The 24925-nt window shown below is 41.1% G+C and overlaps 1 protein-coding gene across 2 annotated transcripts in view; it reads right to left on the reverse strand.

Annotated features, from left to right (window-relative positions):
• LOC115626654 (basement membrane-specific heparan sulfate proteoglycan core protein) overlaps positions 1-24925 on the reverse strand; it is a 116484-nt gene that overhangs the window by 25555 nt on the left and 66004 nt on the right. For both annotated transcript variants that reach the window (XM_030522060.1, XM_030522061.1), the window contains exons 9-12: positions 5769-5879; positions 5199-5321; positions 3909-4034; positions 2712-3224 (exon numbers count right to left, since the gene is read on the reverse strand). In XM_030522060.1, the coding sequence (XP_030377920.1) occupies positions 2712-3224; positions 3909-4034; positions 5199-5321; positions 5769-5879 (873 nt within the window). The remainder of the gene's footprint in view (positions 1-2711; positions 3225-3908; positions 4035-5198; positions 5322-5768; positions 5880-24925) is intronic.

The following is a 24925-nucleotide window of genomic DNA, read 5'->3' on the forward strand; positions in this document are numbered from 1 at the left end:
CCGTCGCATTTCTTCTCTAACGGTATACACTGAGTGAAATCACATTCAAACTCATAGATATCACACTCATTCAATGGATTACTGTTGGAGTCGATGTCTACATGATAGCATGAATGTTTCAATGTTTCAATGTTTGTGCATGTATAAGGTGTTGTGTGTGTGTGTGTGTGTGTGTGTGTGTATATATGTGGGGTATGTGTGTGTTTGTTTGTGTTCAATGGTCATGAAAAGACAAAAGAAGAAGAGTAAAATGTTGTTGAGAATAATGTTGTTGCGTATAAGGCTGTGAAGTTGTGTGTCTGAGGCATTGTTAATGTGAGTGTTTTTGTGGTTTTTGTTTTTAGATATCAAACGCGGTACCATAGTTTGTATCATCATAATTGATCAGACAGTTGTACTCGTCGGCGCCGTCGGCGCAGTCGGTGATACCGTTACAGCGCTTATAGCCGGAGATGCAGCTGCCATCGCCACACTGGTACTGATAGTTCAGGCATTCGACGCCTCCTCGGCTCTGATTAAACTTGGCATGGAAGTCTGCATGGATGTGATGGATGAATATAGGATGTCGAGGGCGATAACGATATTGTTGTTGATGTTGTTGTTGTTGTGGTTGTTGAGTAGTTGATGTGTGAAAGGTTGTTGTTGTCGTTGTTGTTGAAAGCAGATATAGGCAGCAATAAAGTTGCGCGAATATTTAGAGTTCAGATAATACAAAGTTCAGAGATTGATGGATTGATGGAAAAGAATGTGAAAAAGAAAATGAAAATGTGTGTTGATAAACGAAGTAAAAGTGAGCGCAATAGAGCTACAAAGGGCGCATGCTTAACTAAATATACGTAATTAGAAATATCAACTGCTTAAATAAAAACTAAAAATGCATCAGTTCGTCTTAAATGCTAAGGTTAGCACAAGCTACAAAGGGGTATGTTAAAAAATTGCCCAACACTGCACACTCTCCAGCGCTAGAGAGAGAGAGAGAGAGAGAGTGTGCCGGTGAGCGAGAGAGATTGAACGGAAGGGGAGTGTAGAATTGGTGACTGTACTTACGACACGCGCTCTCATCGCTGCCATCTCGGCACTGAGACTTGCCATCGCAGACCTGAGTTTTGGGTATGCAGCCGCCGCCGCGTTGACATTTGTACTGAGCACATGTAAATGCATGTATGTATGTATGTATGTAGGCATGTATGGGTGTGTGGTTATGCAGGTGACCCTCGCAAATACATACAAACGCTCAAAAATAGCAACTCCCCCTTTTCGATTATGGGCACTACTTGTTCTTTCGAAATCAAATTAGATGACCCCTTTGTTTCAAAATTTAATGTTTATTTTCGTAGAAGCTAGGTCCAACCAAAGAATATAATATGAACAGTGTGATATTTTTATAATGAATTACTTAGTCGTTTAAAGCTCAGATTTTGATTTAACTTTAAATATAATGAATACTTAATCAACTGGCGAAAGAGTTAACATTATTCTTCAATATACAGTCTGGATCCAAAATGATTTGAAATTTAACATTTTCGGACAGAAAACCCAACTCGTTTGAAAATAAAATTAATAGCGGGAACATAAAACTGTAGATATCTTTCAATCTTTTTGCTGACTTATTAAGATAATTGCAAATCGTTATATAATAACTAAATGAACTGTTCACTAAATAACTCATCATCATTCATTGGAAATAATAATTTCGACTGTAAATTAAAGAATAATTTGCGTTAACTATCCAACAATTGTCGTTGATTGTGGTTTCTGGGATTTGGTTGGTATTCAATTTTTGAGCTTTTGCTGCATATGTGTTGGGTACAGCCTTGGTTGCTGTAGTTGTTGTGGTGTGTGTGTGTGTGTGTGTGTGTGTGTGTGTGCGGGTGAGTGTGCGGGGTGTGTGCCTTACCTTGTCCGGACTGCAATTGCAGAGCAGATAGTCCTCGTCCTCGTTCTGGGCACAGTCGGCAATGCCATCGCAGACGCTCTCAATTGAAATGCAATCACGATTGTGGCACGCGAATTCAATGTTTTCGAGACAATTTGCTGTGCCGCTGCCGCTGCCGGTGCCGGTGCCAGTGACATCGGCCGCTGGCGATGATGGTGATGATGAGTTGATGGCTAAGTGTGTGGATGGGTGTATGACGTGACATGGATTGCCGTGGCGTGGTGTGGCGTGGTGTGGCATTGTGTGGCGCGGCATGGCGTGGCGCGGGCGTGGGCGTTTCGTGACGTGGCAAGGCATGGGTGATGGTCAGACAGACAAACAACACAACAGTTACATATATATATGTGTGTATATAGTATATAGATAGAGCGAGAGAGAAAGAGGAAGAGGCAGAATTCAAAGAGCGGCATCAATTAAAAATACATGTAACATTAAACGCTAAATTATATCTGAGCTGATGTGTATGTGCGTGTGTGTGTGTTTCGATGTGTGCGTGTGTGTGTGTGTGTGTGTGGCTTAAGTAAATTTTGTTGTTTGAGTTTTAAACAAAAAACAATGACATGCATGCACTTTATGGGAATGCTTCTGCTTTCGTCATCATTAGCATTATCGTTATCATCGGTCATTATCTAATTCGATGTACATATGTATAGGTATTCGTAGTACTAGGTATGCAACAATTACGTCACTATCGTACAATTAACCAGCACCGCCTAAGAGTATGCTACAGAAAACGAGCGCAAAGCGCGATCCACAGGCAAACCATAAAACCTACTCGGCAGAGCCACAGGCGCTGATGTTGTCGGTGGTGTGGTTAGAAGTGGTTGATAGTTAGTTCTGGTCGTTGTTCTTGTTGTTGTCGTCGTCCTCTGCTCCAGCTGCAGAGGAGGCCATCGGCCCGAACCGGTAGCAACGGGTGGCGCGTCAGTGCGCCACACGGGTCTGGTGGTGAGAACGGGACGCCGGGTGGTCTGGACTGGCTCGTAACGATCGCAGCCGATCTCGTCGCTCATGTCATTGCAATGATAGAAGCGATCGCAGCGGAGGTAGATGGGAATGCAGACGTTGTTGGCGCACCTGAATTGGTCGGCGGCGCACGGAATTCGAGCGCTGTTCTTCTCATAGATATTCGGATGGTAGAGCTCGTACTCTCTCTCATCGAGCTCGTGCATACCCGCACCTCGACCTATAATGGGCGGCGGGCGAATGGGCTTCTGCGGATGATGCTGGCCATAGCTGCGAATTATTTCATCGTCGTCGAAGGTGTCGCGATCATAGCTGTCCACGTCTGCATGGTTTGTTGGTGCAGTGATGGTGGTCGTGGTGGTTTTGGGACAGTACAAGAGGCAACCGCATGCAACCGGGGGCCGTGTTAAGTTTTGATATTGATTTCGTTTTTTTTTTTTTCAAATTTCAATTTTGTTTCGATACATTTTTGGATACGCATGCAATTATTTTTGCCAATTGTTGTTGTTGTTGAATTTGTTGAATTTGTTGTCGTGCAATTAATCGTTTGATTTTAGTTGATATAGTTTTAATATATTCAATAACCACAACCACAAACGTGAGTTTGTTTCACAGACGTTCATAAATTTCGGTTTCATTTTTGGAGGGAAAGGGAAAAGAAAAATAAAATCGGTGTTAAAATCAAAATTCGACTCTCAGTTGAACACACATAGAAATATATACGCGAAAGCAGCACACAGAATACAGAGAGAGAGAGAGAGAGAGAGAGGGAGAGAGGTAAAGAGCGCGAACGAAGAAAAGCTAGAAGGAGTACGTTGAGTAGAGTTAACCAGCCACCAAAATTTTTAGTTACATTTTTGTTGATTGTTTTTAAATACCAGAAACCTTGCCAAGCATACAGAGGTACATACATAATATTTGTATAACACACACGTTAATGACTATCGACACAGTCGATGGCCGATAACCGATAACCGATAACACCAGCAACACCGAGAACACTTACCACACTTCTGTTCGTCTGTGTAATCGCTACAATCGTAGATATTGTCGCATACCTGGCGCATCGGAATGCACTCATCGTTGCCGCAGCGGAACTCGTTGTACGCACAGATCTCGAATTCGTTACCACCTAGCAGTGGCAGTGGAAGCGGCAACGGTCAAGTGATGTGGCAACAAGATTATGTTGTTTGGCATGAATATGAGAGGGGGGGTGTGTGGGGCAGGGGACTTGGTTTGGCATTCCTTGAATTTCAAATAGTTGTGAAAACGTCAGCCAAAACTCACAGAGCGAGAGAGCAAACACTAATAGGAAGCAATCGACAATCGGTTCTTCGTACGCCCGGTGTCGACTGTACAGGCAAACATGTACATACATGTCCATACATGTCATGCGGTCACTGCGATTCTGGCCACTGACGAGGCAAAGTGGCCAAGAGTGGAAATTGTGGGCAATGGCAAATGGCAGGATGTAAGCCAATGCCAAGACGACTACGACGACTGACGGCTGACAGGCGCCGATTGTAACATGACGTGGAGACTGACTGCATACATACATACATACATATATGTACATATATGTCGAGCTAGGAGCAAAAACTAAAATCGAAAACTAAAAGACGAACTAAACTGAACTGGAATTGAAATCGGAGTTGGAGGAGAAGTGTGAAGTGCGAAAAAGTGCTGATAGAAATGGTGCCACTTACCTGACACCTGACACACCCGAGCGTAACTTGACTTCTATGATTTCAGAGCAACAACAATGACTAAAACTCTATGTGCATACAAGTATATAGTACATAGTGTACTCTATATTCTATTTGGACTACTGCTCACCATCGCAGTAACGCTCATCGGATATATCCTCGGGACAATCGATGTTGCCATTGCAGAGCAGCTCCTTCGCTATGCAGGTGCCGTCGTCGCACTGCCATTTGTCATAGAGACAGGCTGTATTTGTGTGCAAGTGTGTGTGGGTGTGGGTGTGGGTGTGGCAGGGGCGAAAGAGAGGGGAGACAGTGAGGGAGTGAGAGAATAGGGCTGCTAGCTTGAAAACACATACGGCAGCCCTCCTCGTCCGAACGATCGTTCGGACAATCAGCGCGTCCATCGCATCTATGCACTATCGATATGCACGAGAGATCGCGGCACGTGAACTTGCCCTTCGGGCAGGTGTACCGTAATTTGGGCACGACTGTGGCCGAACCAAAATGCAGCACAGAGAGTGTGAGAGTAAGAGAGAGAGAGAGAGAGAGAGTGGGACACTGATGAGCCATGAACGATGCCGTATACTCACTTCCGTCGCAATGCTCCTCGTCGTCGGAGTCATTGCAGTCGGCATGGCCGTCGCACTGCTGGCTGATGCTGATACAACGGGTACCGTCTTGGCACTGATACTCCATGGCGCTACAGGCGGCCGCTGTAGTGGTTGTTGTTGTTGTTAGTAACGGATTTGTCGGTTTATTGGTTGGTTAGTCATGCATTATTTTCGTTATTCGCGGCGAGAGAACGAGAGAGAGAGAGAGAGAGTGTGTTGTTATATGTTATGTGGTTAGTACATTATTGATAACTAATTGGAATGTTGTATGTGTGTATTAGCTGTGTGTGTGTGTGTTTGTGTGTGTGTGTGTGTGTGTGGGTTAAAGGCGCGTTACTTAGAGCTAGACCTTGGCCGATGGTGGCAGCATTTGTCTTAGAACTAAACGCCTTAGTGCTAGTTACTCATAAGCCGTCCAGCCAGTTGCCTACGCCTGGACGAGCCTACCATTATTTAACTCATTCGTTTTAGACACTAAGCTCGTGTTCTTTTGTATGTGTATTTCAAATTATCCCTTTGAGGGTTAGCTCTGCGGCTGTCTCTACTTACTGCAGTCTTCGCCTTCATCATCGCCATCTGGACAGTCCGCATAATTGTTGCAGCGTCTGTTCGCATCAATGCATGTGCCGCTGTGGCATTTATATTCATTGGCTTGGCATTCTGCAAAAGATAAGCACAAAAGAAAACGACTAATTAAATCGAGCTTAATACTTCATACTTCAATTTGCGAAATACAAGTAAGTATGCTATAATATGCGTTTATGATTTGTGGAAAGGAATTTTCATTAGTTTTTCTTGCGAAACAAAAAAAAAAAACCATACTTAAATTTGCTTTGAAAAAGTTCGTGTCCATGAATATTGTTTTTCTCACATTTTACGCAGCAATCGACAAAATGAGATCGTATGCTCGTGAAGAATATAATTTAGATTCTTTTGCTTTACGGAAGGGTGCCTAAAAGTTTTGTAAACTCTCAGGCCGGACACAAATTTGAAGAAATTTTCATGAATTGGCTGAACTCATCAAAAAATTATCGTAAAGAAATGCATGATTGATGAAGCTGTGTTCAGATGATAAAGAGAGTCGTAGCTTTCCAATAGTTTGGTGGCAATTAGATCATTTAAATTAAAATAAGCATTACCATAAATATTTATCTATTTAGCTCTTGATATCATTTATATTCTGATTGCATTTTATTTCTATTATTTATTTGTGTTTATTTTCATTTTATTGATTGAAAAGGGGGTGTTTCATAAACTCTGCCATTAGAAGTGAGAATCAGCTGTTAAGTCCTTTGGCCGAGACACAAATTCGTGTGCGGAGCATTCGTGTGACTGATGTTGCAATTAAGTGCCAACCGGATGCAGTTTAACAAGCAGTGAATCCCTTCCCTTCCCTTCCGCTCACCTCCCGAGCAGGGCGGCAACAACAACCACAACAGCAACAACAACAGAAAAAAAGGCAAATAACAATTTGATGATGGCATGCAACAAATCAAGCAAGCTGGCAAACAAGCGACCAGCACCACCAGCAACAACAACAACAACTTGAAAGCAAAACTTTGTTCATTGTTTGTGTGCGAATGTGTGTGTGCGTGCGTGTGTGTGTGTGTATGTGTGGGAGTCTCTAACTTGATAAAACCTCACACCGACCCACTCCCACTCTAGCTCACACATACCCGCTCCACCGGCAGCATCGTTAGCCACAGCATCCTGTGCATGTTGCCCGCCCCCTTCCCTGCTCTCCCATGGCTTTGGCTTAAAATTTCATACAGCAAAGTGAAGCGTTTCCTTTTTAGTGTGCGGGGGTGGCGGAGGCAGAGAGGCAGAGAGGCGGATGGTGGCAGCAAAGAGTAAAAATGTCGCAGCTACTTAAGCATTTTGATAAATATTTTTCTGATTTTGGAGCGCGCGCTCAAAAGTATGCAATGGAAAGTGGCAAAGAGTGCGCGTGCTAGGATTTGATTACAGAGGAGAAGGAGCAGGAGGAGCAGCAGCAGGATGAACAACTTTTTCACACTCCGAGTCTAATTAAAAGCAAAGTGCCAAAGACCAAAGACCAAAGACCAAAGACCAAAGGCAACAGGCAGCACACAAAAGCCAAAAATCAGCTGCTGGACCCGCTCGACCCACTCAGCTCCTTTCGTCCTGCTGCTCGAGTGTAATCAGAGAAGCGGCTTTAAAAGTTTGCTTGCCATGCTGAGACGCTTGAACAAACAATTACATTTCGCATATTGTTGCGCTTTTAATTAATGACAAAATGCCGAAAAAAATGAAATCAAATAAAAACGAAAACAAAAACAAACTCCAGCATAGCATAACTCCAGGCCGAGGACATTGGTCCCATTGATCCCCCTTCCTCGAGGCCAGCACTAGCGTCAACGTTTTGCCGCCCGCCACCTGCATAAATCAACAATTGTAGACGACTGTCGCGAATGGAGGACGAGCAGAAGGAGGAGGAGGAGGAAGAAGAAATAAAAATTGCAAAGGCAGCGCCAACTATGTATATAACTATTTTCTACGCTAGAGTAGTCCAGTAGCCCCTGCGATTCGCCCTTCGCACCATCAACGCTCAATCGCCAAAGTTTTCGCAATTTTCAACACGAAGGTGGCCAAAATGGCAAAGTAGGCGCAACGCGAATTTCAGCTGCGTTTCTTTTTGCATCAAAACTTTGCCGCAATGTTGTCCCATTTGGAAATGGCAATGGCAATACTGAAGACGATGATGATGGCGATGACGAAGACGTTGGCATGCCGCTCATTGCAGTTTGACAATATTTTCGCCAGCCTGTCGTCTGTCTTCTGTCTGGGAGTAAAGCCAACCGATTTCCTGATGACAATACACGGCAAAAGGCGAGTTCACACGAATTGCTCTGCTCACATCATTGCGAGCTCTAAGACACATTAATAGTCACTCGTTTGGCTCTGAAGCCACCGATTCAATCACACAGGCAAATAATTTGCCCACAAATTCGCTCAATCACGAGATTAATTGTTTTCGGAACAGAAGACAGTGAGAGAAGTTTCTTTTTGCTGTGCATTTATTTATTTTATTTTACTTACTATATTTGTCTCTGAATGAATATTCCACAATTCATATGCTTATGCATATCATTATTTTTAAATAAAAATTCTATTAATTCTACACGAAATACCAATAATAGTCTATTTTTCGGCTCTTTAGATCTATCAACAAAAGATAAACATATGCAATTGTTTTTAATACTTTGTTTCTAAAAATGAAATGAAACGTCACTTAAATTGTCAAGCTTAGGATTTTCATTTTATTGTATTTTCATTTCTCAAAAAACAGGTAATGTTTCAGATAATTTATCTATTTTTTTACACGAAAATTAAAAAAGCAATCCTAAAAAAGCAATCCTAATAAAATAAAAATTCTATTAATTCTACACGAAATACCAATAATAGTCTACTTTTTCGCTCTTTAGATCTATCAAAAAAAGATAAACATATGCAATTGTTTTTAATACTATGTTTGTTTCTAAAAATGAAATGAAACGTCACTTAAATTGTCAAGCTTAGGATTTTCATTTTATTGTATTTTCTTTTCTCAAAAAACAGGTAATTGTTTCAGATAATTTGTCTATTTTTTTACACGAAAATTAAAAAAGCAATCCTAAGTAGTTTTGCATTAAAAAAGTATGATGCTCTTTATTTTATTGTAGTTTATTCCAAAACACATAATTATAATTATTTAAGATAACTTATATGTTTGTTTTTTTTTTTAAATTAAGTGAAACTTCACGCAAATTGGAAAGCAATCCCACGAATTTGTGAAGCAGCAATATATTTGCCTTGAACCGTAAGGTGCGTTGTGTTGCATAAAGAAGAGATATTTTGTCAGCCCACAAAAAAAAAAAAAACTTCTGCCTCAAATCAAATGAGACTTTTCCTATTGGTTTAAATAACTTTAAAGTTTAGCAGATTCTGTACATTTGCATTGTAGGTGTATTTATGAAAATAAAGCTACAAGTATAACTATACTGCACAATAACGCTTCTACTAATGCTCTGAGGTTTTCCTTTTGTTTTTGACGTTTAAACAGCGCCCAAGGATAGCGACGTGCTTGCTGTCAGTCAATTGCCGATTGGTGTTGGAGGGACTCGGATGTGACGAGGGTAGGGGGTAGGAGCTGGGGGCATGCAACACGTTTGCCATCAGCTGCAATCGCCACTGGCCCATTGACGACATTAAAGATTCAATAATGGCATCAATGCCACGGCACTAAAAACAAGGCTTTGTCTGCCAACAAGGCGATAACAAGTAGCCGCAACGCAAGCAGTAGAAGGAGAAGTATAAGTAGAAGGGATTTCAATCTCTGGAACTTGAATTCGGCAGCCAGGCAGGCCGCATGTGTGGCAGAAATCTCATCAGTTTGTCCAATTATGCACAGACAGCGGGCAGAAAACAAGCAGACAAGGGCACGAAATGGACGGGCCCTAAAGGAGAGACGCTGTAGGATCCTAATCCTTCGACGCGTTTGAAGCTGCTGTGCAAACAAATTTCGTGCACCACTTATAATCCCCAAAAGCGCTTTGATAAAGGTGAACAGCACCAAATACAACAACAACAATAGGCGGTGCAGTGTGTGTGTGTGGTTCAGTGTGCGAATCTTTTCTAAAAATGGCCAAGCCGGCCAGGCGCCCAGAATGCTGTAAAAGGCAAACCAGCAGCTACCAGCTACGAGCGCCCATATATAGGCAACAGCAGCTGCATCAAAAGCAAATTCACACACACAGAGAGAGAGAGAGAGAGAGAGAGAAACGGCATCGATGCAATGTGCTGCATACGCCTGGCAGCCTGTTCTTCATTCCCTCAGTTCGTACATGCTGAGGCATTTGCGGCCTCTGCCCCACAACTGCCCACCAGTCGCCCATTTTTACAGCATCTTGGACAGCTCCCTACTCTCTCCCCCACTCCCCCTAGCTCTCTCTCGCCCGCCCGCTTATTTTTCTTCTGAAGCGTCGCGTGTCAAATGCAATAGCTTTGCGTGTGAAATTTCGCGCTCTTGAAATTAGAGTCACCAAGAGGCGCATGGAACGGAAGTGGCTGTGGGAACGGAAACGGACATGAGCAAACAAGTCGATGCGGAAGTGGTCGCGCAACTCGGGTCAGACGTAAGCTATTGAGGAAATTTCGGTTTATTTGGCAGATCAACTAAATACACATTTTATTTGATTATAATTAAGGTTTTCTTTGCCACTTTTTCCTTAAATATTTCATATAAATCTGTTATACTATATATAGCATTTGCAATAAATGTACATATTTATATATCAGATGAAAAGATGTTGTTCTTAACTCTGATTTCTTTTAAATATTAATATGGCATTAGTTTCTCCTTCTTTTTTTTTTTGGCTAATAAAGCAAAATAAATAAATAAATATTTCAATTAATTAAAGCTTTAAAATATAAATGAAGAGCCAGTTCAAAAAGTTCAATAATAAATAAATATATATGTCACAATATAGTCCTGCAGAAGGCAATTTAATAATATAAAGGAAATATGCATTTTAAGGACTACAGTCGTCCCTAACACTTGGGTCATCCTACTAGAAAGGTACGATGTTTATGTTTATCTCTAATAGGAATTTAAGCGAAAAAAGTTAAATGATATTTATTGCCAGCACTGATTTCTTTTCCAATTTGAGAAACAATTTGCGGAATCAGTAGATTTTACGTTTCCTCTCTCGTATGAAAAAAAAAATACTCCAATTGTGTACAAAAAAAACTTCTGCTTTTGTTGATCTTAAGGAAGCTTACACGAGCGAAGAATATCATTTCAATTCGATTTTATTTAAGTTTGCTACAAAAACGATCCAATAATCGAAACAGAATTCCCGAATTACAATATTTTAAAAAACTTATGGCCAGAATGAAATTAGTTGAACATTTTTTCAATTATTATGCACCATCACGTTCTTAATATAATTTACTTGAATTATTTATTATATATTTATTTATTTGAAATTTAAAATGTATATCTATTTGTAATTTGAAAATACGAAATCAAATGAATAAAATGTATCAAGTATTTCCACAATCCATCTAAGTCGAATTTTCTCAGTCTTGTTGCATAGTGGAGCCTGCCTCTGCGTTGTCCGATTATACATATATATATTAAGGTAATCAAATATGATTTGTTTGAGCTTAAAGCATTGTTGCAGAATCCTGCAGCAGACTTGATGGGGACGGGGAGTGGTGCAGGGGTTGGGGTTGGGGTTGGGATCTGCGGCTGGACGTTGTTGGTTCTCAATTTGAGTCGATAATTGATACTCGGTGAAAACACAAAAGCGCCCAAGCCGAACCGCAAACAAACAAAAAAGCAAAGGAGGGGCCATGCAAAACGAGAAGAGGAAAGTAAAAGGCAAGGAAGGGAAGGAAAGGAAAGGCGAAGCTCAAGTCTGCTTTGTGTGTGTGTGTGTGTGTGTGTGTGTGGACAACAACGAAAATTTCAGGTCTTCTTCTCAAGTGCAGAAAAAGTAGCAAACAAGACCAAGGCGAAGAAAAAAGAAGCACAATGTTAGCCAAAAGGGCAAAGTGAGAAAGCGGTGTCTCTACTTCTCCACCCTCTGTTTGTAAGTGTGTGTGTGTATGTGTGTGTGTGTTTAAAAGCTGTTTACAACAGCACATTGATAATAAAATGTATTTTGATTTGATTATTGCTCGTTAGCTGCTCGTCGTTTTGGCGTCTAGTAAGGCGCCTCGCCTCTCATCGCCTCTCATCGCATCGCATGGCGCTCAAATCGGATCGAGTCATTAACTCGCTTATTCGAAAAGCGCGCAAAGTGCACACAAAATGGCGGCCAAATTGTCAACGCTTTTCAATTTGCTTGTTGGGGTCGTGGCTGTCGCTTAAGGAGCGTGCACAGCCATGCAAAAGCGTTATTAGGCATGCCTTTAAACGGACGGACCGGCTCTGCCATTTGAAGGGGCTGCCGGAAAGCCGAAGTAAGAAGCAGTCACGAAATTAATACACGCTTTAATTAAGCAAACGGCTGCCACAAAGTCAGAGAGGGGGGGGGGGATGAAGAACAATAAATGTGTTGTGTGTATAATCGATTTCTGTTCGCAACGCTTTGACATTCCCTATTCTATACGTTCCTATGTCTATGTACAAGTATATGCCTGCGCCTATTCCAATGCCTAGGCCTCTGAGCCCATTAGGCAGGAAGCAGTGACGAGACAAGCGAATCTGATTACCTTTGAGCGCACATGAGATATCAAGATGCAACTCACAAACACACACACACACACACACAAACACACACACACACACACACACACACATGCAAGCATGAATTCTGTCTATGTTGCCACGATGGCGTATGCGTAATTTTAATAATTTTAATTGACCGAACTGCGCCGAGCAACGGAAATTAAACAGACACATTCGTAACAGCACTATGTGTGTGTAAAAACATGCTCGTCGCTTAAATCTAAATCTAAATCTAAGCAACGTACAGTGGTCGCTGAAAAATTCGAACGCTTTGGTTTCCGTTTTCCTTTAATCCTAATATCCGCAGACTATTCTACTTTCCGGAGTATTTCAATCACACGACTCATTTCACTTTAAAAAGTTTGCTGGAAAATGTAATTGCCCAAAATATTATTTTAAGCTTCCAGTATTTATAACGATCCTTTCTTTTTCGAAAATGTTCAGCTTTGCAGTGAATGTGTAAAAGCTGTAAAACAAATCTATTTAAAAAAAGAAATTACTTGTATTTCAAAATTTCCAATCAATTCTAGTTTTTTGAAAATTTCCAATTTCTAAAAGTTATGTTAATGTTTTCGAGCGACGTCTGTATGTTGCCTTCATTTAACAATTGCGGGTGGGTCGATACATACTTAAACCAACTGAATAGTCCTTGTAAGCACGAAATCAAATATTAATCAAATGTATACTATAGTTAGTTCATGTTTTGTCGTATAATTTGCTTAATTATACATATTTAAATGGATGAATTTAAGATTTAGGCGCTATCCTTATGAACATCATATTAAATGTGAGTAACGACTACTTTAGTGATATATGTATTTGAATAATTTATTATATTTTGAGAATAGATAATTAGGGAATTAATACGTTAATTAAGAATGTATTTAAGAAAATCGCATTTTGAAATAGAAAATGTATTGGAAAGTATTCCACTTAAGCAAATTCTATAATTGCTTTATATTCTATATAATTATTATATAAATATTTAGGGGATTTTTGCGTTAATTAAGAATGTATTTTTGAAAAAAATCGCATTTTGAAATAGAAAATGTATTGAAAAGTATTCTACTTGAGCAAATTCTATAAACAATTTTAAAAATTATCGTATTGTTAACTCAATTGATTGGTTTTAGAACAAAAACAGATATAAGCTGAATAGTAGGAATCAATTAAGTGAATCACAAAAGAGATCATTCACTGATCGTAGAATGTTAATGAATTCGATATAGGATATATGTCAACTGATGAATTCAATTGTAGTTCACAGAAAACCCTTGGATAAAACCCATTGAATTCGTGGCAAACAAAATTCCATGGTTGTTTGGAAGAGAAGAGAAATGAATAGTCTGAGAAAAGCAGCAGCAGATAAGGACATACATGGCTTGCGATTACAAAAGCGAAAGGTAAATGAATAATTATAGTTTAAAGTAAAGCTTAAGGGATAGTTACTTGCAACAATTAATAAGAATGCATTCTTCTTGGTTTCTTCATGGGGGGAGTTCTCTCCTGAAACCCATTACCTACTCATCTCTGTTTATTGGCGAATGATTTATATTCAAGGTAAACGAATGCAAGTGCATCCAAAGTAACAATTTTGTAGAGTATGTGTGTGTGTGTGTGTGTGTGTGGGTGAGGTCGCATGCATTATTTCAAGTATACGCCACATAATGGGGCGCACGACTAACAGACTAGCAGACTTGTGGAGAGAAGTGAGTGATTGACTCACAGAGATGAATAAACAATCACAGTTTGGGGCTATGTCACTTTCTGATCAACTTTTGCGCTCAATCATGGCACCGTTCTTCCTCCCAAACACTTGCCCAAATCCGTGTCAAGTCTTCTGTTTGCGACTCTTTGCTATTTTTGCTGCCACTGCGGCTGCCGCTGCGGCTGCTGCTGCTGCTGCTTCTTCTCCAACTATAGCTGGATTGACTGTCATATTCATATGCACTCATTGTCATTCAAGTGCAGTGTTGCCCTTTTTATGATTTTGGCTAAGTAAACAATGGAAACGGCTGCGGAAATGGCAACGACAACGTCAAAATGGCAGCATGGCACGAAACTCATGAATATTCACAGAGTTGTCGCAGCAGCTCCCCGCCAATCCTGCACCCGCTGAGACGACACGGCGACATGTAATGCAGCGCGTTATTTAATGAGTCATTAACCGGGCTGCAGAGTTCTCAGTGGTGGCGGTGGTGCTGGTGCTGGTGGTGGTGGTGGTGGCTAGTGGGAGTGGCACGGTGTTCGGGAAGGTGGCCACTTTGTTGGGGTTCATGCGAAATTTCGAGTAGTTTGGAAAAGAAATATCACAAATTTCAATCATAATACAATAATCATTGACATTCATGATTCAAATGAATTGGCACTTCAGAAATTAGGGGCCTGACTCTTTTTTAGTGCACTTGGAGGATTAAGATGATTTTTCAGATTCAAAACTGCTTACAAAGTAGTAGTTTCTTCAAAGATAGTAGAAGAAAGTCAGATGCAGTTCCTAGTGCTCTAAAGATTTATTACAGCATTTAAATGATTCAAATAAATTGGCATTTCATAATTCAGCGGTCTGAGGGTTTTTGGTGGATGATTTTTTAGATTTAAAAACGGCTTACAAAGTAGTAGTTTCTTCAAAGATAGTAGAAGAAAGTCAGATGCAGTTCCTAGTGCTCTAAAGATTTATTACAGCATTTAAATGATTCAAATAAATTGGCATTTCATAATTCAGCGGTCTGAAGGTTTTTAGTGGATGATTTTTTAGATTTGAAAACGGCTTACAAAGTAGTAGTTTCTTCAATGATAGTAGAAGAAAGTCAGTTCCCTAAAGAGTTATTACAGCATTTAAAGGTAGAATTTCAAAAGCTGGGACAATTCAATGCCAAGAGAGCGGCTTATGTGCTTCACAAATCTCTTCAGTTTGCAAATAATCCATTCGGTGATTCGAATGACTCATCCAAGTGCTTTGTTTTTAATCAGCGTAGACATGTGAATGCAATTTCATGAAAATGTTTTGCATAAACTTGACAAGTGTCAAAAATGTGTCATCCAAACAGCGATTGCAGGGGTAGAGAAGGAGAGGAGAGGAGAGGGGAGAGAGTTGCAGCGAATAAGCCAGAGTTGACAACTCGCTTAGAAGTTGGGGCGGCTGCCGACAAATACATACGAGTACTCGTACATATGTGGCGTCTCTGGTTGCAGTTTTAAGTGCGCCTTTGCATGTGCTCCTGTTTGTTCAGAGGCTTGCAAAGGCGCAGGAACAGGCGCAGGCCGTGAACACACAATTAAAGCATCGCATAAATAAGCCAGACCATGCGACAACTTGTTGTCCAACAACAACAACAATTGTAACAAAGTTGTTGGCGAGGCAAGCAAAATCGATGGCATTGTTTGACGTTGGCATGTGTGCCCCGACTTCCGGTGCACGGCTACACCCCTCTGTTAGTCCGTCCATCCGTCCGTCTGTCTATCCAGTCTGTCTGTCTGTCTGTCTACCCCTCTGCCCGACTTTAGCTTGCGCTGATTTAGCGGATTCCATGCCCGATGTGACAAACGTTAATTTTTGTGGCTTGTTTTGCATAAACTTATAAGTAACTTGGTTCATGCTTTGGTCTGGGTTAGACGGCATGCGTTGGCCTTGCGTGCGTGCTCAGACCCCCCCTCCACATCTCCACCTTTCCTCCAGTCCTTGCCCCTGCCCCCGCCCCGGCCCCGGCCCCTGCCCCTAGCTCTTGTCGTGTCTATTCACTTATACTCGTACAGGGACCACCCGTTGTCTTAGTAACTGCAACAATTTATGGCAAATTAAAGAAATTCATCATGTTGTTGACTTGTAATTTGCTCGATGACTGCTGCTGCTGTTGTTGTTGCTGTTGTTGTTGTTGCTGCTGATGCCACAAAGCGCAGCTTTAAATTTCAACAACAACTGTTTGGAAAGCGGCCGCCACATTGTAATTGGTTGCACTTTGTTTTTCGGGCACTGCCAAAAGCAATGAAAGAAAGAAGTTGTCGCTGTCGTTGTCGTTGTCGTAGTCGTTGCCGCCCCTGCAACAGAGCAGGTACTGCTCTGCCCCCCCCCCCCCTGACCACCCTTATCCCCTTGCCGGTTGACAAAGTAAAAGTGTCAGCGTGTGCCTGGCACCGGACGCCGGGCAACCGGCACCGCAAGCCAAACCGAACCGAACCGAACCGGAACGCAAAACGAGGAACCCAAAGGCAAAAGCAACACAACGAAGCGCGCAAGTTTGCAACTTTCTTAAATACTTTTGCGGTTGCTTGCAACAACAGCAGCAACAGGAGCAGCAACAACAACTATACGAACAATTAATGCCGCAGAGTTTTTTTCATTTTCGTTTCTTTTCTTCTATTTTCTTTTTTTGTTTTATTTTTTTTTTTGAAGAAGCAGAAATTGGCTAAATATAAACACACTAACACATATTGGAGCAGCTCCTCTGCCTGCCTGTCTGTCTGTCTTTCTGCCTTTCTGTCTGTCTGTCTGTCTGTCTTCCCGTCTGTCTGCCCCCCTCAGACCATTTGTACGTCCAGCTCTGTCGGGCTCTGCGTTTGTTTGCACAACGAGGCGTATGCGTGATTTTTTTTCTTCTGACACACACAGGCTTAAACAAACGGCTTTAGTTTATGAGTTAATGTTAACGTTTCACGTCGTTCCGCGTCGACATCTGAGGTTGACTCGGCGACTGCATTTGCAATGCGCACGAGCCGAAATTAATGCAAATATATGTAAATGTTTTATACACACAATTTTATTTATTTAATTTCAGTCTTTGCCTTGGCACCTCCCTACCTCCATCCCGCCCTCCCCACTGCTCTACTACCTGGCTGCACTACCTGCCTCTGATGTTCATGTTGTTGTCGTTGTTGTTGTTGTCGCTGTTGCCATACGCTCTGATAGACGCTGCTGGATCGGGCATTGTTTGGTAATGCCATGTGCTATCTAGTGATATATCGCTGAGCAATTAAATGTTATCGGCCAGCGAGACGTCAAATGCTCACACACACACACACACACACACACACACACACACACACACACACACACAGACACACACGCACACTCACATACGCACAGTCGATCACAGCCAGTCCAAAAATTGTCATTAATCATCGCAAGGGCCGCACACTGCACGCAATTCAAGCAACAACAGCGATGCCAACTGACACAACAACAACAACAACAGCAACAGCAAGGACAGCAGCAGCGGTCAGCGCAAGAGCAACAACAATAACAATAATTTGTGACCAAATATTTGTTTGCATTTCTAGGGCACAGGCAAATTTCCAATACTTTCCTCCTTCCGCTTAACCCTTCCTCCCCCCATTCCACTCCACTCTCTCTCTCTCCTTATCTCTCTCTCTCTCTCTCTCTCTCTCTACCTCTTTCCGACCCTTGGTCTCATCAAGTAGCACATTTTCACAAAGAGTAATCGAATTCGAGTCTGAATTGTGAATGCATTCCAAAATTAAACGAATCCATTCACTTGGAAATATTTTCAACTTGATCTGAAGTGCAGCTTAATATTAGAGCTTAGGCTGAAGATTCCCAGAGCACAGCTCTGTTGATTCTAACTGCCAGCAGTACAAGTTAAATATGGCAATATTTGTTCTGCATTAGGCAATCGGTAATTATTGGAACAATCATAAGTGAATGAAGCATCTGACACTCCTTGAATATATACAAAATTAGCCACAAACTTGCCATTCCAAATGGAAAAGCTGACACATAAGTTCATGTCATCGACATCGTCATCGCCATTGGAGCTCATCCATATTCATTCTTCATGGAATGCCCACCTTTTATGATTCACTTCATTCGAATATGTATTTTGAATAGCTGACAAATTTCCATTCACTTATGAAAATGCATGACAAATAGAAAAGATTTGAAATTGAAGATTAAAATATTCAGACACACTCGTATAAAGAAATAAAAATGATATTCTCAATGTATGGTTAAGATATTAGTTCGCCACTGAATAGTTTATAGTTAGTTAGTCAGCTCGTTCTGGAAACTAACACCTCTGCAGAAATGATTACGAAGTCAAGTTAAATAACCTCAAGTATTAGACTAAGAATAGTCAGTTGTGAAGAGAATTGTTTCATTATTCATATCTAAGAATATAATAATAAATAATGTTCAGATTTGAAAATGTAAGCAATAATCACTCCCACTGGATGATGGATGATGGATGATGGAGCTTCGGATGACTGTCCAATGCTCTTTATAAGTATTAGAGGGAACAAAACCTAGAGCTGAGTTGAGGATTCATCTCGTGCTCATTACTTAACATTCGTTTCACGCACCGCACTGTGTCGAGTGATTGAAACGCGAAGAGCAATTTATTCAAATGCTCGGATTGGCAACAAAATACCAAAATTGCATATTTGATTTGATTTGAATGTGTGGCGTGGCTGCCATGGATGCCATCAATTGCGCTCCCTAGTCTCCTCATTCATGTGCTGTTTTAATGGCTTGGCATTTTTGTATGAATTTCATTCAGATTCAGATTTACAACCGACAAACAGCGGCACTTTGTGGCTATAGCCAGCAAGCAGTATGGCTCTGTACTCATGCGAGTATGTATGACTGAGTCAGTTGATGGCATTTGCATGAAACATGCGGCTGGCTGGTGGATAGGTGGCCGGTTGGGTGGGTGGATGAGTGGATGAGTACGAATGTGCCGTGATGCATTAGACAGCCGCCCGACTCCGAGCGAGGCGATGATGTCAAAGCAGAGCCGCCTGCTTTTGCAATTCTTGGCCAGCTGTGTGCCTCTGAATGAGCGTGTATATCGTGATGAGTGCAAATGCCATATCAGCTGCTCACTTGTTGATCAACCGACTTGGGCACTCATCATCTTCATCATCATCGCCTTCGTCGTCTTGTCTCTGTGCTCATCATCTTCATCATCTTTGTTTTCATCGTCATCGCCGTTTATCGTTGACGCTCTATTAAAATTCTTGGCGTAATTTAGACAACGACTGCGGTGGCGATGGCGGTGGCGATGGCGATGCCGATGGTGATGACAGTGCCGGTTGTGGCTGCGGTCGCCGCTCTGCCTTTGCCAATAACCCAGTAAACTCAATGGTGCAGACCAGGCCGGAGCAGGGCGGACCGGTGCGGGGCGGACACCCGCAACAAATGGCGAATGGCAATGGCTGCCCTGGAAAAGGTGCAGTGCTTATTGATTTACTGCGGCTCTGTTCGCATTGAAATCAAAACGCAAATTTATGGTAACATGCAACAAGCGACAACAGCTACAACCTACAAGCTACAAGCTACAATGCGCTATTCGTATCTGTGAGATACTTTAGTATCTGCAGTGCGCTCGTAAATTCTGTATTGTTGCTGTCGTAGTTGTTGTCGTTGTCGTTGTCATGCAAGTCAGCCACATCGTCAACGTCGTCAATTCATTTGCATAAAGACAAGAAAAATGCACTTCGATTTCGAGCAAATCAAAGGCGACTGTCGCGTTCCCAACACGTGCTAACATGCCATTAAAATGTTCATATACATATGTACATATATACAAGTATTTATATAAATATATTGTTGCGGTTGTAACTATTTGCTGTTTGCTGCTTGCTGTTCTCGCCGCAGTCACTGTTGCACATCGATTTGTAATTAATTGCGCACATTAAGATTAACATTAACATTAACATTACTCGCAATCCAAGTTGCCATGGCTGTCAAAAATGCCAAGCATCTCAGACCCCGAAGCTACTCGCAAATTGTATTTCATCTTCGATGTGAAGCCGCCAGTCGCGGCCAAGGCTGTTGGCTTTATACATATATAGTATATATATATATACTTGTACACATTTATATTTGCGCATAGTTATGTGCCTGCCAGGGCTGATCAACTTTTGAATGCTGGACTGCTAAATGCGAATAAGAAAATAGAAAATTGAGTTTTCTAACACCGAAAGACCGAAAAGATATGTCATTTATAAACCTCTGTTCATCCTCATGCTTCATCGATTTATTTACATCAATTATGTCCGTCGACTTGATCGTTTTAAATAAATACAGAAAACAATTGGAATATCATTCTTACAAACAAACACTTGCTTAGGTTTCATTTCAATTTTAACAGAAAACCAAACACAATTGTATATTTGAAATACTTGCTTCGAATTCATAACATAGCTCCTGTCTATTATATCTATTCACAACCCATTAGTGATTCTCCTATATTTGTTTAATTTCTTTTTCAAATTGATTTCAATTTTTTTCCTGACTCATTCCGAGAAGAATTTGATCAATTCTTAAAGAGTAAGCATTCTTTCTGAAATGAAAAATTCAGGAAAAATCGCATTCTTGCTTTGTAACCTCTTTGGAAACCCATTTAGAAACCCATTTGCTTTTTTTGTAGACCACAAAGATACATTTTCCATCGGTGTTCGAGCATGTGCTCTCAATTTTTTGTCCTTCACTGAAAACTGCTTCGAAGGTTATAGATCTCCCGCAAAAAAATAGCACAGCGAGAAAAGCCGACTTCAGATTAAAATATATTTTATATTCCCTCAAGAAACATATCGTGATTAGTACAAAAAAGTGTGTAATATCTTAGGTTTTAAATTTCAACATCGAATTAATGTAATGGTGCCAGAAAACTCATAAAACTTCGAACGCGACGCAGTTCTTGAACAATCATTAATACATTCTGGGCGATCGACTTCGTTGTTCGTTTTCTAAATGACTTTCTGTTGGTCGAAGCAATCACGTTTCGGATTTTTGAATTTGAAACTGTTCAATAGCTTTTATTGAAAACGTCTGCTGCGATTCTCTTGCTGTCAGTATTTTCATTGTCGATATTAGTTGTTGTCTCGATGTTGCCGAATCTATACACATTTTTGTGTATTATTTGCAAACTCTTGTCTAGGTTTACTGCTTTATGTTTTCGCAATTCCCGACAAGAAAGGTAGAATTAAATTATAAATAACTTGGCATTAAATTCCTCGAAACGAACGAAAACAAGGGCACACATTCAACAAATATATATACATATATACTCGAACATTTAATTTTTGTCTTCCTTAAACAAGAATATTTACAAGCAATTAATTTGTGGAAGCATTTCAAGCAATTGTTTGTACTTGTATGCCATTAATTACTCTCATTAATTACAACCTCTTTACATTTAATTCAAAAATTATTAACAGTCGCATGCCAGTGTGAAAATCACAAGTTATTAGAAACCTGTCTTGAAATCTGGGATTTTGTTGGTTTCTGTTAACAGAATTCGTAAACTAAATACAAAAACAGAAAACTGAATGAGGAAAGACGATCGGCACGGTTTTGGTTCAAATTATTCAGGAAGATTATTCTAAAGTAAGATATTTCTGAAAACTTGTTTAATTTCGTACTGCATTTCAAAAACTATACTAAGTTCTTGTGAGCGTTTCAAAATAATGAATACTTAAATAATACCCATACTCGTAGTATATGAAAATATTTCAGGTTATGGTTTTTTTAAATACATTTTTTAATATCAGAGAAAAGATTATATTTAAATAATCTTGAAAAATAAAAAATTATCAGACTGAAGATAATATTTTGGGCTGAGAAAATTGCATACGATAGATTGGTTTTTATTTTTCATAGCTTAATAATTGGAAGCCTTCAACCTCGATGATTCATTTCCTCAAAGGTTTTTAACAATCGAACTGAAAGTTCTTGCAAATTAAATATGCATTCTAGGGAGTGTTTTCGAATTTCCAATAACTTTATCAGTTCTTGAATCAGTTTCCTTTCTAACAGCATGAGTCGCTGGGCATTGAACATAAATTAGGCACGAGCTCATAGCAATGCACTCGTTTGGGCATTTCATGCCAATAGAGATATTGAAGCCTGAATGCTTGGCCGAGTGTGTGAGTGTGCGAATGAGTGTATAAGTGAGTTGACTCGGAGTGTGTGTGTGTGTGTGTGCTTAGCAACTGACAAGCTGACACACTTTCCGCATATATTTGTGTTTGGTGATGGGAGATTTGTCCACGCCTTATGCGAAACAAAGTCGCACCCTGCTGCTGCTGCTGCTGTTGTTGCTTTATTTCCCATTATGATTTTCCGATTTTATATATCAATGGGCACCTTAAAGACGTCTGCAAGGACTGATCCAAATGAACTTGTCAAAATGGCAACACAGGCGAGACGCATGGGGGTCATGGGGGCAGAGTCTGCAGACGCAGACGCAGACACAGAGGCAGTGAGCGGGTCAATGGGAAGTGCCACAATAGAATTAAGTCACGTATTTAATCAGCTAAACATTATACGAGTATGATTTTTCAACGGCAAGCAACAGTCCTGCTCTCCTCCTCTCCTACTCTCCTGCAACTCCCTGCCGCCTGCCTGTTGGCAAATGCAATGCGACATTCGTAGAAATGTGCGCCTTCATGCTTTCTATTTTTATTTTTCTGCACAAAATCAAATCTCATGGCAAAAAGTTTCCTTTTTATAATCAGCTCGCCTCCACTCCTGCTTGGTCCTTGTTGCGCGTTTGTGCCTCCTTCTCAGCATTTCTAGCATTTCGCACGCGCCTAACAAGCAAATTACGTGCGGAAAAAAACTTTGAGGCGATTCGCAAACTCCACCCCAGCCCCTCTGCTCTCTGCACTTTTCACTCTTCAGTGGCGCCCCCCGCCCCCGCCTCTTCTTCTGCCATGCCCCATGCTCCATGCCCAATGGCATTTAGACATTTTGACATTTTTGTTAATGGCACGAGCATCAAATTACACGCAGCTATGCATGAGGCATATGCAGAGAGCAGTTGGGAAGCGAAGACGCAGCCGCCAACGTTTCGTTGCAGGTTGTCAGGCCAACACATTGCCATGGGGCAGCTGCTCAAGATGCTGTTGGAGCTTGGACTGGCACTGGCACTGGCACGGGGGCTGGGGCTGGGGCTGGTTCTGTTGCTGAGGGGGGAGGAGTGGGAGCGGATTGAAATGGTGAAGGATACGAGTATATAGTACAGCGCCGCCTGCTTTCATTTGTTGCCACAATGGCCGAAGCAGACGAACAAACTAACAAACAAAGCGACCAACACACAAGCAAACAAACAAACAAGTAAGCAAGCAAGCAAACAAACAAACAGACGGACGCATGGACGAACGGACAGACTGAGGGACTGAGGGACAAACGCAGCATTTTGGCCATGAAATCTGAGGGGCACAAAAGGCGATGCAATTGCAATTGCAATTTCATTTTGGTTTGGATTTGGATTTTTCTTTGGCTTTGGCTGTCGCGCTGCCGTTTTCTATTCTTGATATTCTTGCTATTCTTCTTATTATTCTTTCTGTTCTGTGTGCGTTGCCTACAGTTTGACAGTCACAACTGAGTGCTTGTCAACACACACACACACACACACACACGCAGCAACTGTAAATAGAATTTCACTTCACAGTTGCACATTTTAATTGTTTGTGGCCAGCTAGCAACAACAACAGCAACAACAACAACACTCGCACTTGAGCAACGCTTACATCAGCGCATGAGCATTTAGTTCGACTCAAGTTGGTTCTTTATTTCTTTATTTTTTATACGAGCACTCGTACTAGATACTTGTATACTTGTATATATATTTGCTCAGCTTCAGATCTCATTTCGTTGCATTTCCATCGGCATCAGGAAGCGGCGAATAGAAGCAAGCAAGCAGAAAACTTGCTTTGTTGTGGCTTGCTGCATGTACACACACACACACACACACTTACATACATACATATGTGTGTGCGTGTGTGTGTGTGTGTGTGTGTGTTTGAAGGGGAGAGTTTGAAGCATTTGTAGGAACTATAAATAAACATTTCGTAGCATAATAAACCAAAGGCGAGGCAAAAGAATGCACATGCACACATATTCTTATTATTATTATTGTTTATTTGTGTGTGTGTGTGTGTGTGTGTGTGTGTGTGTGTGTGTGAGTGGTGGGGAGGGTATAAAATTGTAGTATTAAGTCATCCGAGATATAAGATTAGTTCGTCGTCGCCAGCTGCCTTCGCTGACCTAGTGCAGAGAGTATTTAGACAGTGTGTGTCTGCGTCATAAATCTATGCCGCAATCAGTCGGCCAGTCAGTCAGTTAGTTAGTCAGTCAGTTACTCAATCAGTTAGTCAGTCAGTTAGTTAGTCAGTCAGTTGGTCAGTCAAATAGTCAGCCAAATATTCAGACAAGCAGTCAGTCAGGTAGAATGTCCTCCATTCAGTTTTCAAATAAATTAGCCCATCAGTTAGTCAGTCAGTCAGTTACTCAGTCAGTTGGTCAGATAGTCAGTTAGTCAGTCAGTTAGTCAGTCAGTTAGTCAGTCAGTTAGTCAGTCAGTTAGTCAGTCAGTTAGTCAGTCAGTTAGTCAGTCAGTTGGTTAGTCAGTTAGTCAGCCAAATATTCTGAAAATCAGTCAGTCATACAGACAGGTAGAATGTCCTCCATTCAGTTTTCAAATAAATTAGCCCATCAGTTAGTCAGTCA

Source organism: Scaptodrosophila lebanonensis, unplaced genomic scaffold (genome assembly GCF_003285725.1).
Source record: "Scaptodrosophila lebanonensis strain 11010-0011.00,11010-0021.00 unplaced genomic scaffold, SlebRS2 tig00000089-arrow-pilon, whole genome shotgun sequence".
In the NCBI taxonomy this organism is placed as follows: domain Eukaryota; kingdom Metazoa; phylum Arthropoda; class Insecta; order Diptera; family Drosophilidae; genus Scaptodrosophila; species Scaptodrosophila lebanonensis.